A 17,230-nucleotide genomic window follows, 5' to 3' on the forward strand; every position below is an offset into this window, starting at 1 on the left:
ATATGTCACAATGCCTGTCAGCTGTTTCTGACTCTCCACTCAAGCGCAATACATTAAAGAATACTTCTGTACCTCCATGATTGTGAAATATGATTACAACAGTCTTTGCGTTATAGGTAAATTCATTACATAAAAATACATAGCTACTCGTGAACTGCTTTAGTCAGGTACTAACTTCTCGAGAGAACTACATAAAGTTGCGTCACTTAAAAATAAAATTCAGGTTCAGGTTAATGAAGGAAACCAGTGTCAATGATGTTTGATCAGCCATTGTTTATAAACACTGGATTCGAACCTATCAATCTGCTCGTCTGTTACCAAAAATGGTTCAAATGGCTCTGATTACTATGGGACTTAACTTCCGAGATCATCAGTCCCCTAGAACTTAGAACTACTTAAAATTAACTAACCTAAGGACATCACACACATCCATGGCCAAGGCAGGATTCTAACCTGCGACTGTAGTGCCTAGAACAGCTCGGCCTCTGTAACCAGAAATATATAGTATTAGTCGTTTAAGATAATAAGAACTGGTACAGTCTATCGCGAAAAATTACTCTTAATTTGGGGAGAACTGACCCATGTTTTTAATTGTGGGATATATTTTCGAAGTTGTTTTTGTGAAGTCATTCATTTTCGTAAACTAGATCCTAAAACAATTTAAGCTATCTACGCGGTTAACATACGGTTTTGCATTTTGTAACGAATGAATCGAGCAGCTCCTTGTCCTTTGCGAATGTATAAGCTCTCACAGTCTGTCACCTGGAGGCGCTATGTGCTGCAGAACAGACGTCAGCCGAGCTCTACAGATCGGCCACGCGTTCGGCACCAAGATTTGCTGTCCCTAAACACAAGTCCCTTTGGCTAGTGCAATATCTTTCACAGCTTGGTGACAGAAACTTTGGTGGTGTATGGTAGTAGCGGGAGCTGTACACAACGACCGAAAGAAGTGGATGTGTGTGTGATTATTTGTGTCTTTTGTGTGTGAGTACGGATTATCCACAATGACGGTGGATTTTCTCGAATATTCGGATATTTCTTCGGAAGTAAAAGGCGCTATGGTAAGCTGTTTTTATAGACTGCTGTTTGTAATTTTTTGTGTGCTGAATGAGGATATTTTTTAATTTGAAATAGCACTTCACTGATAATATGTAATTTGTAGCTCTTTAGTCTCCGCATAGCTTAAATGAGAAAGCAGGATATCCTCTAAGCATTAAAAACTACATTTCATATAAAGCACAGCTAACACATGCCTTGAAAGACGTTTTGGTAGACGGTTCATCCTGCTATTTGGTTGTATATCTTAACTGGGATTGTGAGACCAGCCTAAGTAAAAACGTCTATTAGGTTTCAGTTTTGACACCGCATGGCCACAGCAGTGAAGAGTAGGTACATTGTAAAAAAAAAAAATTGTGAAAGTGCATAACTATGCTTGATTCTGACAGTGTACTAATTACGTAAATAATAGCAGTTCTAGTTTAATGTAATTTATTCAAATATTTGACAATCACGCGTCAAGTGGTCTAGAAAGTGAATATTACATTCAAATGTTCTATGTTTTTGGTTATGGTTTCTGACATGTTCCACACCCACGAGAATCATATCATTTTTTGGGTCTGTGGAACGAAAACTTAATCTAATCTGATTGCGAGTGACAATTATGTGTTCATATGATAATGTTCAAATTGTAATTGGGTCACCATTTTAGCTCGTCTGTTCAGGTGGGAAGTTGTATGTCAACGAAAGTACATCCCCATTCCTGTGCAACATATATGGACGTCTTAGGTCATCTTTGCTAACAAGTAACGTTAAAGCATGGGAGAGACTGACAGATGTGCACCACAGGCTATGATAGCCCATCCTTCCTCCTCTGTAGTTTTTCATAATATGCACCAAAATATTAGCAGATTTGTCAGAAACATTTGATATTTGATGAGATGTGTAAAGTAAGACATGCTGCTGTATTGGAAGGCATGTTTATAATTCGACTTTATGATCTCAACCCTATGGAAAGCGAATATTTTATAATTTAATTTTCCTTTGTAATTAATCACATTGTGGTACAGAATGCGTATAGGGGTTTACATAGATTTTTAGAAATAGTTGCTCCTAAAATGTTGGTTTTAGTGGTAGACTGATTGGGATTACAGAAGCGGCCGATTCCACCCGTCTGCTTTAACCCAAGACGTCACCAGTATGGCGGAAACGACCATTCTCAACGTCACCAATAAGTCGCCTATGACGTCATTACATAAACATGACAACAAAGACGAAAATAAATATAAAATCAGTAGACACATCTCCATCCAATAACATAATCAAACTAATGTGGCCAGCACGGGAAATTGGTGGGTTTTGGGTGGGGACAAACTAAATATAAACACACACACACACACACACACACACACACCACCATACCAAACCACACAAAACGACGACAGAAAAACACCACAAAATCCCCAAATTCCGCTACACTTACAGTATCAACGAGAATCACTTCCTGTCGCCTACTTAGCCGCAATTTTCGATACCAAAATAAGGTCAAGTGAAGTGTTCGATGCCAGTGTGTGTCTGTGTATGTTGATACTGGTATCGGGAGATGTTTTTGAGCTATATAGGCCAAGGGAAGTGTTTGATCCTAATTTATGGCATCGGGAGCTGCTGTTGAGCTATATAGGTCAAGGGAAGTGTCCGATTCCAGATGATATTGTGTTTAGTGGTATTTGGGGAGTTTTGTGAAGTCGGTTTTTTCGTCGTTTTGTGTGGTTTTGTATGGGGGTGGGTGTCTAAATTTGTTTATATTTAGTTTGCCCCCACCCAAAAACACCCCATTATCCGCCCTTGTCCCGTTAGTGTCATTAGGCTTTTTGTGGAAAGTGTGTGTTTGTTTTTCGATGTATTTTCGTCCTTATAACGTGTACGTACCGACTTTATGTGCACCATATTGGAATCGTGGTTTATGGTCTTTTCCGCCATATTTGTGACGTCATGGGTCAAAGCAGACGGGTGGGATCGGACGCTTCCGTATTTCCAAAATCAGTAGACACATCTCCATCCAATAACATAATCAAACTAATATGGCCAGCACGGGAAATTGGTGGGTATAGTACGCTAAGCTAAGATTTACCTAGTTTCAAAGGATTCCAAACCGCTGTTTTCGTCGCCGCCGGCGAATGCTGGTTTACAAATCACTTGTCAATGTGGACGGCACTCTTGGTGCTTCGACATCATCTGCGAAGGGTAAAAAGAACGAAGTAAGAGACAGAAGCATCCGATCCCACGCGTCGGCTTTAATCCGTGACGTCATGACGGCGCGGAGTTTGGTTTGTGAGTGTGGCGTGTTTGTAGATGATATCGTGTTGTGGTTTCTGGTGGTATTTTCAGGATTTTCGTTTGTGTGGTGTAATGGGCTCAGTTTGCTTTTGCTCATTATCCAGAATTGTTAGAGTGTCGGCTGTGTTTGTAGTGGAATTCGTTTCAGTGAGTTAACGATTTTGTGTGAAGGTTAATTTAGTGTTGTTCGCTGTACATCGTGTGGTAATTTTAGTAAAATTAATCGATTGTTGTTTTTGTTCAGGAACGGATATGACGGATAAAATTAACATGCAGACCATACACATAGCAGCAGAGGACACCACCATCCACAACAAGACGACATCTACAAACACAACACACTCATAAACTAAACTCCATGATCACACACACACACACACACACACACACACAAACAAAACACCCTTATGTCACGGGTCAAAGTCGACGGGTGGGATCGGACGCCTCCGTTGACCGGGCTGATTTGCATTGTAGTACGAGGTTAGGATGGTGTCAATTTGTGGAATGCAAAGTATAAGTGTGATGTCAAAATTGATCTGTAGCATAACCTGATGTCTATGTTCATTCCATTTTTGACACACTTTTTGAAAAGCAGTTTATTACACAATTGACAAATCTCTGGTTATTCACATATTGTTTATTACTTTTTAAAAATCAAAGAGGAGTGCCTTGTAAATGTCAACCAACAATGGAAGAGGAACAAGATGTAGAAAGAAACAACATTGATAGTTGAAATGTACTTACAAGCTCTAGTGAGTACATTTTTCTTGTTTGCTGTCATTTTTGTTTCAATTAACAAGAGGGTTTATTTGAAAAGTGTTCAACCAGTGTGTCTAGATTGCATTTGTCAGTCTCTCCGATGCAAAGCTTCCAAGGCACTTGCCTATCTCAATTTTTGGAGTCATTTTTGTATGGCTCGCTGATGTGTTACTGTCTGAGTTTGATGTGCCATGCTTACTTAGTAAGGGTTCCAAACATGAGAGCAGTATTCTGGAATTGGTCACATTGACATGATTTGCTTTACAGGTGCACCACACTTCCCCAGAAGCCTTTCAACAAATCTGTCTTCTGGTTGCTTATTCTAATAGTATATTTACATTACAGTCTTCTTTCATATTGCTTCTTAGTATTAATCCAAAATATATGATTTGATGAGCTCAACATGTTCACCATTAATCTTGTAATTAGATACTGTCAAGTTACAGGCTTTGTCTTACAGGTCTCCACATTTAGAGAGCTGCTGTTCAGTAGATGAAGTGGAAATTTGTCTATCTGCTACTCATTACAATTGTTGACTGATACTTTCGTGTACACAACTGCATTGGCAGTGAACAGTTGCATAGTGCTGCTGATCCTATCTGATAAAATGTTCACGTATGTTGAAGACATTCACAGAAGGTACTAGTTAACTTCTTTTGGGCACACCTGATGTTGTTTTCATATTCAGATCACAACTCAAAAAAGATTAAGGCAGTCCACCTCCAAAAAGACCATCAGTATTAAAGCAATGCAGTATCCTAACGAATGTATAGCTTAATGACTGGCTTACTGTAACCATCGTAAGTTGCTTTGTTGTTATGATATAACATGAATAGGTAAATTTTCGATTATTATTGACAGTTTATGTATAGAAGCATTATCCTTTAAATCTACTTTTCATGACAAATTCCAGTCCTTTGTACCCAGATATCTGTAGTATCATCTTCTTTGTGTCTGAAGTTACAGGTTTTTCTAACAGTAGGTGTTCCTCTCTTCCCATCTCATTTCCGTATGCTGAAGTACAGTATTCAGTAATATTTTCTTTCATATTGACACAATATCTTGTTTCTTTATTCCTATTTATTTGTGGTCTTGATATCAGAGGTGCTTGTCTGATATACTAGCCAATTTCTTGTGCTTCAAGTTTCTTCCAACCCCACTGTTCTTTTGTGAACATTGCTTCCTAAGCACTAATTGACTCTAGTTGTTCTATGTATTTTAAACTTTGTATTGATTTTTATGTTATTAGTCCAGTTCATTAAATGGAGAATTTGAATAAATATGTCTCATGTCTAACCAAAAGAATGCAGATAGTTGTACTTAGTAATTCAAGCAGTGTAGTCAGAGAGATTCTTCTGACTGGAGGAAGTCAGTTATGTATGTGGGTCCCTGAGTTGGAATCTTAGATCCTCTTTTGTTACTCATATATGTAAACAATTCCATGCAATATAAAACAAAATTAGTTCTTTTTGAAAATGACACTAGTATTATAATAAACTCAGGCATTTATGCACTAACACAAGAAATGCTAAACAATGTTCTTTGACTGGCTTTCTGTGAATGGTCTCATGCCAATTTCAAAAAGTCACAATGTATTCAGTTCCACACATCTAGAGGCACTACACTAATAAGCATAACATAGTGTGGGGGAGTTTTAAATACAGGAGAAAATTCAAAATTTTGTTTGTTTTGATGAGAATGTAAACTGAAAAATGCACATTTTGGATCTCATAATTCAAGTTAGTTCAGCCACATTTGCACTTGGAATCGGTGCAGAGAGACAAATCAATAAATTCACAAATGTTTCATATTTCCATTCAATAATGTCGTGTGGAATAATGTTATGGGGCAACTCACCTTCAAAAAAGAAAGTTCTAATTGTTCAATAATGTGCGGTAAGAATATATGTTGAGATTAACCATTATCATTTTATAGACCTCTATTTAAGGAGCTAGGCATTTTGACTACTGCTTCGCATTATATTTATTCCCTCATGAAGTTTGTTGTAAGAAATCCAACACAGTTGAAAAATAACTATAATGTGAGTAAGTACAAACCATATAAAAATGACGTTCATTATTCTACGTTAAGGTCTTTTTAGCAGAAATTTTTTTATCAGTAATCAGTCTGAGCGAAGTAAAATTTGAAAACAACGTGAAAAAATAACTCCTGTTCTGTAGAAGAATTTCTATCATTGTAATGTGTAAAAGATGGTGGGTAACAATTACTAACTCACATAAAAATAAATAAATAAAGTCAGCGTTTAGCAATATTTACAAATTCACTTGTGTTGTGAATGTATACAGACTTGTTCCGCATCATTACAATTTATCGTGCACATGATCTATGCAACATGAAACTAAGTGATGTAGCAAATTTTTTTCCGTTAACCGTTTTGTATGATGACTCATTATGATGAGAAACAAGTCCAAGTCATTTTACTTTCACATTCCAAATTAATTTGTAAATATGCAGCGCATTTATAAGATTGGCATTTTTCTCGATGTGAGTTAGTAAATCCTAGCTGCTACCTTTTACATATCACTATTCACCACCTTTCACACATCACGATAATAGAAATTCATCTGTGGAATAGGAGGAGTTGTCAAGGATTAACGTATTTGGTGGGCATCTTTCTCTCTTTCAGTTCTCTATAACAATGAAAACAGTCATTTATTGACAAAATAATTAATTGGATGGATAAAAAATCTACTCACCAAGCGGTGGCAGAACACACGCTTAAAAGATGGTTGTAATTGGCAAGCTTCCGGAGCCAGTGCCGCCTCCTTCAGGCAGCAGGGTTGAAGGGGAAGGAATAGAGGTGAAGGAAAAGGACTGGAGACATCTAGGAAAAGGGATAAATTTTGGGAAAGTCACCCAGAACTGCGAGTCAGGGGAGACTTACCACATGGGGAGAGCTAAGCTCTCAGGTTTTCAAATCTCGTCCGATGCAGTCCCCAACAATCAGTCTTTTCTTCTCATCCCATGCGGTAATTTACACCTGACCCATCTGCCTTGAGGAGGCGCTACGGGCTCTGAAAGCTTGCAGGTTACAACCGTCTTTTATGTGTGTGTTCTGCCACTGGTTGGTGAGTAGATTTTTATCAATCCAATTAAATTATTAAATTATCTTTCTTCTCTGATACAAAACTTCCAAAGTACTTATATTGCTTGCATTATTCAGTAGGAGTGTTTTCTAGTTCCAGATCGTCATTGTTTCCACCAAATTTAAAATATTCAGTGTATAACAAGAATCAATTTAGTATATATCACCATTAGTTTTTGCATCATGTAGTTTGGACCTTCTTCATCGGTGACAAGCACAACATGATTGTCCACAAACAATTGTTTTGGTACCTATATTCTTACAATTATAAGAGCATCAGCTTTGTCAGTGAGAATTCATTTCATTAAGATTCTTCTGGGTGAATGAATTTGTTTCAGTTTGATATGATGAACTTACTAATGTTTTGATTGCTGTTGTAGGGAAATGGCTCACCGTATCTAATCTTACACAGTTTGTTCATCACTTGTTAACTTTCTGAATTAGCCCCAGTTCATATAAAAAAGTTGTAGGTTTCTATATGACTTATATTTGTTTACAGACTATAATCACTTAAGTGGCAATATTGAACCTAGGAAAACCACCTGTCTGCTTTGAAATGCACAGGTCTGACCACATGTTCACAATCACCGATTTGATACATGCAGAAATAAAGCCATTTGTATGACCCCATGATGGAGCAGTGTGCCCCTGAGTTTTCTGTAGCTTTTGAAACATAATGTCTTCATTATTTTCTTGAAGGAAGCAAAAGTAGGCCTTCTTGCACACTCTTAAATGGAATAATAATAAAATAAGATTCCAAAGGCAATTTTCGTATAGGTGATTTGAGACGTAAGTCAGCCCAACAACATAGAACTTTGAAAATATGAAACTTAGCTTTCTGTGTGTTGAGAAGTAAATGCATGATAAACCTGAAACTTTGCATGTGATAACTTACCAACACAGGGTCTTTGAATGTAAAACTTCATTCGTGTACATCTTTCCATTAGTTTATGAACTGAAAGCAAAGTTGACAATTTTTGTAAAAATATCAAAAATGGGTGATTTCAGACAGTTTAAAAAAGTTTTTTATCCATACTCTTGTAAACAGTTTTCATTAGAAGGAGCATGTTCTAAACCACCCAAAAGACTAGGTTTGGTTTCACAATGTGAGGACATAAGGCTCTAAAAAATAATGAGGAAGGAAAGGTGCAGTGTAGTGCACTCATATTTCACTTGTATTCAAATTAAATCTGGCATTTTTTAATATTTAACACTTTGTGGGAGAGTTAATATAAACAATACTGATGAGTAAGAAGTGAATCAGAACTTGAAGATGTACAAAAAAGGGGCATTTTTGTCGCAACCCATCTTGATATGCTGCAACCAGTTTTTCTGTTGTAATAACTACAGAATGAAACTAGCTGTAATTGTCAAATTTAACTGTGCATTACCAAGGAACCAGAGATCACAGTAGCAGAACTGTTGCAGAACAGCTATAACACAGTCTATTCTATAAACTGCTTTCAGGTTTTACACCACTGTTACATGTGTAAATTTTGGCGAAGTTCGTAGCAGTCTGCCTCACAGTTTTTGGGAAAGGATTCATGTTAATTCAAATTTCCAATACATCTTTTTATTTTGCAATGCTGTTGATGTGCTAGTTTAATTCTGGTGTAATTTTGTTGCTTTGCTCCATGGTGGCTCAAAAGCTGCTGGCTTCTTTTATACTGGAGGGAGGGGAGGGGGGAGAGAGGCCGGTGTCTCCATTGCTGCGGAGCCATACTCAAAGCAGTGCAACAGATGGCAGGAGCGAACTTCTTGGTGGCCACAGGCTCCCAAGTCTGATAAGGGTTTGTTTCACAGGGTCTCAAGCCTGATGCTACATTTCTAGGTATCCCACGCCACAGGTAGAAGAGGTTTCTCGACCAGTCTTTTTTTCTATTAGGCTCACTTCCTATTCATTAACACTTGTGATTGTGCTTTCCACAGAGGCTATTGAACAATTCTGAAACATAATAAATGTCAGATTTAATTTCAATGCAAGAAGAATATGTACGTTTTTTCACTGCTCCTTTGCCTTGTCATTATTTTTTATAGCCTTACACTCTTGCATTGCAAAACCTAATCTGTTTTTAGGTGGTTTAGAACATGGCCTTTCTAATGAAAATGGCGTAAAACAATTTGCAGAAAATTATTGTTAAAGTTGGCTGAAAATACCCATTTTTTAAAATTTTACAAAAATCGCCAACCTCCCAATTTGTAGCTTTTAGAAAGCATTAGGAGAAAGAAGTTTTATGTTATAATACCTTGCGTTGATTAATGATCACGTGCAAAGTTTCAGTTTTATCATGCACTTACTTCCGGATATATAAAAAGCTAAACTTCATTTTTTTCATATGGTTATTTTTTCCCCTGGCTTTGCTTCAAATTATCTATATGAAAATTGCTTGTGATTTTTTTTTTTTTTAATTGTTAGTCCATGTAAGAGAGTGCAAAAAGTTGTACAAGATGACTTTGTTTTGTTTCATTCGAGAAAATACTGTTGGAGATATTTGTTAAAAGTTGCCAAAAACTCAGAGGTGCACTGTTGAAAACTGTGCTATGTAGCCAAACAAATGACTGTAACTGTACAACTATTACACTGCTGAAATTAAAACTGAACAAATGTTCATTGGGAACATGTGCAAATGTTCAGACAAAATTACATCAAAATCTGTGATGGTCATGCAGGATCTTCTCCCAAAATTAAACCACTTGACATGCAGTGACCATGTACTGGCTTGGCATTTCAACCTAAATTTATCCATGTTATGCGGAATGTTTTGAGGACTGCAACTGTATTGTAAAATTACATGATAATTTCTACTGCATCAGTCACTTTTTTATTAATATTTAATTAGCAAGGCACATTTTGGCAGCTTGTAATAAAATAAAAAGATCCCATAGGCAATTTTCTTATAGGCAATTTGAGGCAAAGTAAGCCCAAAAACCTAGATGCTTGGTAAACATGAAGTTTAGCTTTTTATATCTTCAGAAGTAAATGCCCATGTGCATGCTCATGTGCATTTCAGTTACATGTAGATTACATTTATATGAAGTGTGGTTATATTCATCTGCTGTGTATGCCAGCAAGGTTACGTATCGGCATACAATCCTGTAAAGAAAGTTAAACGTATTTGCAGTGTGAACATTAAGTGTCTGCATGTTTAAATTATTTCATTAGTGCATTTATTTACATTGTTTGTTGGAAATTTGGTTGTCTTCTTAGATTTGCTGTCAATTTTTCACAGCTGAAGTCATTTTCAGCCAAGTGTATTGGTATATAAGTTCCCAAATTCTTTAGCAGCCATATTTCTCAAGCTTCATCAGTAAAATTCTTGTCTGTTGTTAATATGTTTACATTGACTGAAGAAACCACTGATATAGCTTTTAGGCTGGTAGGGTACAATGCTGTTAAATTGTTTTTATGAACTTCATTTACTCCTATTGTAATAAACATTTGTTAACTTCATGCATTGTGTTTGTTGCAGTGTCTTGGTCGACTAAAGTTAACTGATCAACACATAATTTTCAAGAACAGTAAAACTGGAAAAGTTGAACAGATAAATGCCAGTGATTTGGAACTTGTAAACTGGCAGAGACTTGTTGGTTCTTGGGGCATACGACTTTTTCTGAAAAATGGCATACTTCATCGATTTGCAGGCTTTAAGGAAGCGGTAAGTTTTGTCTTGTGAGTTATTCTGTTCTTTGTACAGAGCATAATAATTCTGCCAATTATATAATTTTTCTTTTTTAATACACATCATTAGAAGTGTTCCTGATTTTGATATGCGTGCTATGATATTTGCCATTAGATGATATATTTTGTTGGATTTGCAGAGTTGACTGACACTTTATTCACTCTTATCAAATACCATTCAGGACTTTTTTTAGTACACCACTTTGTAGCACCAGTTAGTCTCGTTTTGAACAATATCTATATGCAGCTGTCCTCATCACATAAAAAATGGCTCTGAGCACTATGGGACTTAACATCTGAGGTCATCAGTCCCCCTCATCACATAGCTCTGCTTCCCCGCCTCTGTGACTGAGGTCACTAAAGCACACTTGTGTGATGGCATTCAACCCAGGGGTAAGCTGGTTTGAATACTGGTGGTAGGAAAAATTTTCACTGCCAGTATTTGGCCAGCAAGGGGGTGGGGGGGGGGGGTAGGGGGAGAGGTAGTGGTAGTGGTGTGATGTTCCTGATCATTGGTATTTACCTGGTGTAAATACCAAACATCTCCACAGTTGTATGAGGGTAAGTCCCAAGTGAGGGCATGTGGCACTGTTGATTGTGATCTGCCCATCTGGATGGGGTGTTGGTGGAAGATTGGCAGCCCCCTCGGTGCTACTCCTGAGGAGTAGGCTATGGGCTGGCACCGTATTTCACCCTCTCACCCTCTCCCTTTTCTTTCATCACCCCCCCCCCTCCCCCCGACACACACATGATCTTGTTGTTTTTGTTTATCGTATGACATTGTCAGTTCAGCCACGTAACTGTAAGTGTGAGAGTTGTGTTTTAAGTGTTCATGTTGAGTGTAGGTGACTGCAATGGATGTGTGTAGTATGGTTTTGTCGTATTGATGTTGTATGAGGGTAAGAGGAGGGAGACAAGGCCAAGAAAAATTCTTGGATAAAATGTGAAATGGTGAATTAAATTGACAAAAGGAATAAATATAAAGATGCAGCAAATTAAGTGGCAAAAATGAATAACATTTTCAAAAAAGAAATGAAACAGAATGTGCAAAAATGTCAAAGATGGGATGGCTAGAGGAGAAATGTGAAGCTATAGAAACATTATGACTAAAAAGATAAATGTTGCCAACAGTAAAGTCAAAGACCTTTGGAGAAAAGAGAAGCCCTTCATGAATTTATGAGCTCAAATAGCAAATGATTTATCCAAGAGGGTAGGTTGACGAAAGGCAAACCATGTTCGTAATCTTTATAGATGTAGAGAAAGCTGCTGCCTGGATTACAATATTTGAAATTTTGACGGTAACAGAGATAAACTGCACCGAGTGAAAAGTTATTTACAATTTGTACAGAAACCACATTGCTGTCAGAAGAGTTAACGTACATGAAAAGAAAGCCGTAGTTGAGAAGAGAGAGTGATAAGGTGGTAGTAAATTCAGGGAGACGAAATCAGTACTTCGAGATTTGCCTTGCCATTCACAGGCACCAGAGGACTTGGAAGAGCAGTGGAATGGAACAGATAGTGTCTTGAAAAGAGATTATAATGTGAACATCAACAAAAGTAAATCGAGGGTAATGGAATGCAGCCAAATAAAATCAGGCAATGCTGAGGGCCTGAGGTTAAGAAATGACACTGATAGTAGTAGATGTGTTTTGCTTTTTGGACAGCAGAATAATTGATGATGACTGCAGTAGAGAGAAATAAAAAGCATACTGGCAACAGCATGAAAAGTGTTTCTGAAAAAGAATAATTCATTGTTAACACCTGATATAAATGTATGTGTTAGAATGTCTTTTTCATGAAGTATTTGAGTTGAGTGTGCCCTTGTATGGAACTGAAATGAGGACAAAAACATTCTAAACAAGACTAGGATATAAGCTTTTAAAATGTTGTGCTATAGAATAATGCAGAAGATTAGCTAGGTGGAATGAATCACATATGAAAAGACACCATCAGGTTGGTGAGAAAAGAAATTTATGACGCAACTTGACTAAAAGAAGAGATGGATTTATAGGACACATTCTGAGGCATCAAGGAATTATCATCTTGCCAATGGAAGTTAGTGTGGTGTAAAAATTGTAGGAGGAGAACATATTAAGTGGCTTCAAATGGATGTAGGTTATGTAAGTCATGCAGAGATGAAGAGTTTTTGCACCGGATAGACTAGCATAGAGTGCTTCATTAAATCAGACTGAAGATGACGATGATGACACCGACAATAACAAATGTAGAAGTGGCAACATTTTAACAAAAATTTCATTGTAAGTTTTCATTTTTATCAGAAGAAACATTGGAAATGCTGATTTGATACACTGCAACAAAGGTTGTTAATGGGAGGGGGAATATAATAGCTTTTAGCAGGACTTAACCATGACAAGCAGTATTGAACAGCACATTGGACAGTGTTGCTGCTGCCAATCTGTTGGAGTATTATGGGACATGTTTTATGCTCACAAAGTATGAACTACTTGGAGAGTGAAAATTCTTCTGTATAAAACTCAGTGAGGATTCTGCAGATAAAGCTCTCCAGAACTTTGTAAGTCCCAAGGTGCCATAGACCTTCTTCACCATTATAATCAGATTTGGACTTTTCCCAGAAGATGGCGGGAAGCTATCGTCGTCCCTGTTCTGAAACCTGGAAAAGACAAACATCTCCCATCTAGTTATCGCCCCATTTCTCTCAAGAGTACTGTTTGTGAGGTTTTGGAGTATATGGTGAATTGCCGTTTAGCCTGGTGGCTGGAGTCCCGGAGCCTATTAACACCTGCCCAATGCAGTTTCCGAAAGCATGGTTCTGCAGTTGACCATCCTGTTGCTCTCTCCACTTATATCATGAACAATTTTCTTAGGAAACACCAAACAGTAGCAATATTTGTTGATCTGGAGAGAGCATACGATACCTGTTGGAGGACAGGCATCCTCCGCACACTGTTCTCTGGGGCTTTCAAGGTTGGCTGCCCCTTTTTATTCATGAATTTATGGCAGACCACACATTTAAAGTGCGGGTGAACACTACTCCCTCCCATACTTCCTCCCAAGAAAACGGGATACCCCAGGGCTCCGTGCTAAGTGTTGTACTGTTCGCCATTGCCATAAATCCAGTTGAGGATTGTCTCCTTCCCGACGTCTTGGGCTCCCTCTTTGTGGATGATTTTGCGATCTTCTACAGCTCTCAACGGACCAGCTTTCTTGAAAGACGTCTTGATGGCTGTCTCGATCGCCTCCACTCTTGGAACATCGAAACCGGCTTCCACTTTTCTCCCAGTAAGACCGTTTATGTCAATTTTTGGCATTGTACGGAGTTTCTTCCGCCTTCCCTACATCTAGGCCCTGTCAACCTTCCGTTCGCGGACGTCTCAAAATTCTTGGGTCTTATGTTTGACAGAAAACTGTGCTGGTCCTCCCACGTTTCCTATCTTTCGGCTCGCTGTCTGCGATCCCTCAACACCCTCAGTGTCCTGAACGATACCTCCTGGGGAGCGGACTGAGTAGTCCTTCTCCACCTCTCGAGCACCTTAGTGCACTTGAAATTGGACTATGAAAGCATAGTTTACTCGTCTGCTCGGCCGTCTAGTCTTCGGCATCTCGACTCAGTCGACCACCACTGTGGATTGTGTTTAGTGTCTGGAAGTTTTTACACCAGCCCTGTGGAAAGCCTTTATGCTGAGACTGCTGAACCTGCACTGTCCAATAGGCGAGCTGTTATTCTGAGTCTCTATGCTAGCCATCTGTCTTCCATGTCTGCTAATCTGGCCCATTACCTTTTTTTTTTTTTATGCTCCTCGGATTTAGGGTATGCAGGCCGCCCTTCCTCTCTACTACCACCACCGGGAGTCCGCTTCCGTCAACTGCTGCATTCTCTTTCATAAATCTTTCTTGACAACTGGGGGTACAGCACCACCTTGGCTCTGCCCCCGGACCTGCCTGCTCCGTGACCTTTGTCAGCTTCCCAAGGATGGCACCCCTTCTCTTGTTTATCGTCGGGCATTTGCTGCTCTATGCGCACAAATGAAGGATGCCACATTTATTTACACTGACGGCTCAAAAACATCATTTGGTGTTGGGAGTGCCTATATTGTTGGTGACACCCCAAATCGATTTTGGCCTCCCGGCCAGTGTTCGGTTTTTACTGCGGAGCTTTACTCTATTCTCCAGGCTGTCCAATACATCTGTCGCCATCAGCGGATACAGTATATTATATGCTCATATTCGCTCAGCTCTCTCCTCAGTCTCCAAGCTCTCTACCCTGTCCACCCTCTGGTCCACCGGATTCAGGACTGCCTCCACTTGCTCCACTTGGGGGGCATCTGTGTGGCATTCCTCTGGATCCCTGGACACGTTGGTATCCGTGGAAACGAGGCGACCGATGTAGCGGCCTAGGCTGCAGTCTCTCTTCTTCAACCTGCTGTTTGCTGATCTACAGAGTGTTTTATGTCGTCGTGTTGCTCTTTTATGGCACACACATTGGTCTACACTTCCCAATAATACATTGCGGGATGTGAAAGCTCTTCCCTGTGCTTGAACCTCTTCCTCCCAACATCATCGTCAGGAGGAGGTAATTTTAACTAGACTCCAGATAGGGCACTGTCTTTTTAGTCATCGACATCTTTTAAGTAGCGATCCTCCCCCACTTTGTCCCCACTGCTCTCAACTGTGGACGGTGAGACACCTTTTACTTGAGTGCCCCTATTTTACTCCGTTAAGCACCTGTCTACAGCTGTCTCCTGATATATCTTCCATTTTAGCAGATGGCACACGCTCAGCTGATGGCATTCTCAAGTGGTTTTCTAAGCTATACTTCTGTTTTTTAGTTTCCCCACTTTTTGAGTTTCGCTCCCATTACTGCTGATTTCCAATTTGGTTTTTTTACCTTTTCCGAAGCTAATGACTGTAGCAGTTTTGTGCCCTAAAAAAAGCCAGTGAAATTAAGAGAGAGGCCAGTAACATTGAGAGTGCAATGGGAATTTCACTGTTAAATGCAGAGGATGGAGCAGATAGGTAGGAAAAGTACCCTGTGAAGGCTTTTGTGAGGGGGGGGGGAGGGGGGGGGGGAGGGGGGGGGGAGTAGTTACCTGATGATGTGATGGAAGAAGAAACAGGAGGTTACAGGGAAGAGAGAGGGTATCCAATTTGACAGGGGAAAAGATAGGGGATCCAGTTCAACAGGGAAGAGGTAGGGGATCTGGTTTGACAGGATAGAGGTAGGGTTCCAGTTTGACAGGGTAGAGGTAGGGTATCCAGTATTAAATCAAATTTTTAGAGCTTTGGATTACTTACGATCAAATAAGGTGGCAGGGTAGGTATCATTCCATTGAAATTTCTAAAGTAATTGGGGGAAGTGGCAACAAAACGATTTTTCACGTTGGTGTAATAGAATGTATGAGACTGGTGGTGTCCCACCTGACGTGGATAAACATCATCCACACATTTCCGAAGATCGCAAGAAAAGACAACTCCAAGAATTATTGCACAATCAGCTTAATAGCTCACGCATCCAAGATGCTGACAAGAATAATATACAGAAGATAGGAAAAGAAAATCAAAGATGTGTTACGTGATGATCATTTTGGCTTTAGGAAAGCCAAGGAACCAGAAAGGCGGTTCTGATCTTGCAGCTGGTAATTGAAGCAAGGCTGAAGAAAAATGAAGACACGCTCATAGGATTTGTTGACCTAGAAAAATTGTTCGACAGTGTAAAATGGTGCAAGATGTTTGAAAATCTGAGAAAAATAGGGGTAAATTGTGGAGAAAGACAGATAATATAAAATTTATACAACAATCAGGAGAGAACAAAAGACCAAGAACGAAGCGCTCGGTCGAAATACAGTGTAAGGCGGAAATGTAGCCTTTTCCCTCTACTGTTCAATCTGTACCTCGTAGGAACAGTGATGGATATAAAAGAAAGGTTTAAGAATGGAATTAAAATTCAATGTGAAAGTATATCAATGTCAAGATTTTCAGATGACGTAGCTGTCTTTGGTGAAAGTGAGGAAGTATTACAGGATGTGTTGAATATAACGAACAGTATAATTAGTACACAATATGAGTGTAAGTTGAAGAAAGACTAAAGTAATGAGGAGTAGCAGAAATGAGAACAGTGAGAAACTTAATGTCAGAATTGAGAATCAAGATGTAGGCGAAGTCAAGGAATTCTGCTACTTGGGCAGAAAATAACCAGTGATGAACAGAGCAAGGAGGATATAAAAAACAGATAGCACTGGCTGGAAGGGCACTCCTGACCCAGAAAAGTCAAGTAGTTTCAAACATAAGCCTTAATTTGAGAAAGAAATTTCTGAAAATTTATGTTTGGAGTACTGCAGTGTGTGGTAGTGAAACATGGACTGTGGGAAAACGAG

At 39.0% G+C, this 17,230-nt stretch overlaps 1 protein-coding gene across 2 annotated transcripts in view; it reads left to right on the top strand.

The window, feature by feature from the left end:
• Positions 1 to 887: 887 nt before the first annotated feature.
• LOC124791682 (FACT complex subunit Ssrp1) overlaps positions 888 to 17,230 on the top strand; it is a 91,397-nt gene continuing 75,054 nt past the window's right edge. For both annotated transcript variants that reach the window (XM_047257879.1, XM_047257880.1), the window contains exons 1-2: positions 888 to 1,061; positions 10,669 to 10,854. In XM_047257879.1, the coding sequence (XP_047113835.1) occupies positions 1,005 to 1,061; positions 10,669 to 10,854 (243 nt within the window). In that variant the 5' untranslated portion in view covers positions 888 to 1,004. The remainder of the gene's footprint in view (positions 1,062 to 10,668; positions 10,855 to 17,230) is intronic.

This window comes from Schistocerca piceifrons, chromosome 1, assembly GCF_021461385.2.
Source record: "Schistocerca piceifrons isolate TAMUIC-IGC-003096 chromosome 1, iqSchPice1.1, whole genome shotgun sequence".
In the NCBI taxonomy this organism is placed as follows: Eukaryota; Metazoa; Arthropoda; class Insecta; order Orthoptera; family Acrididae; genus Schistocerca; species Schistocerca piceifrons.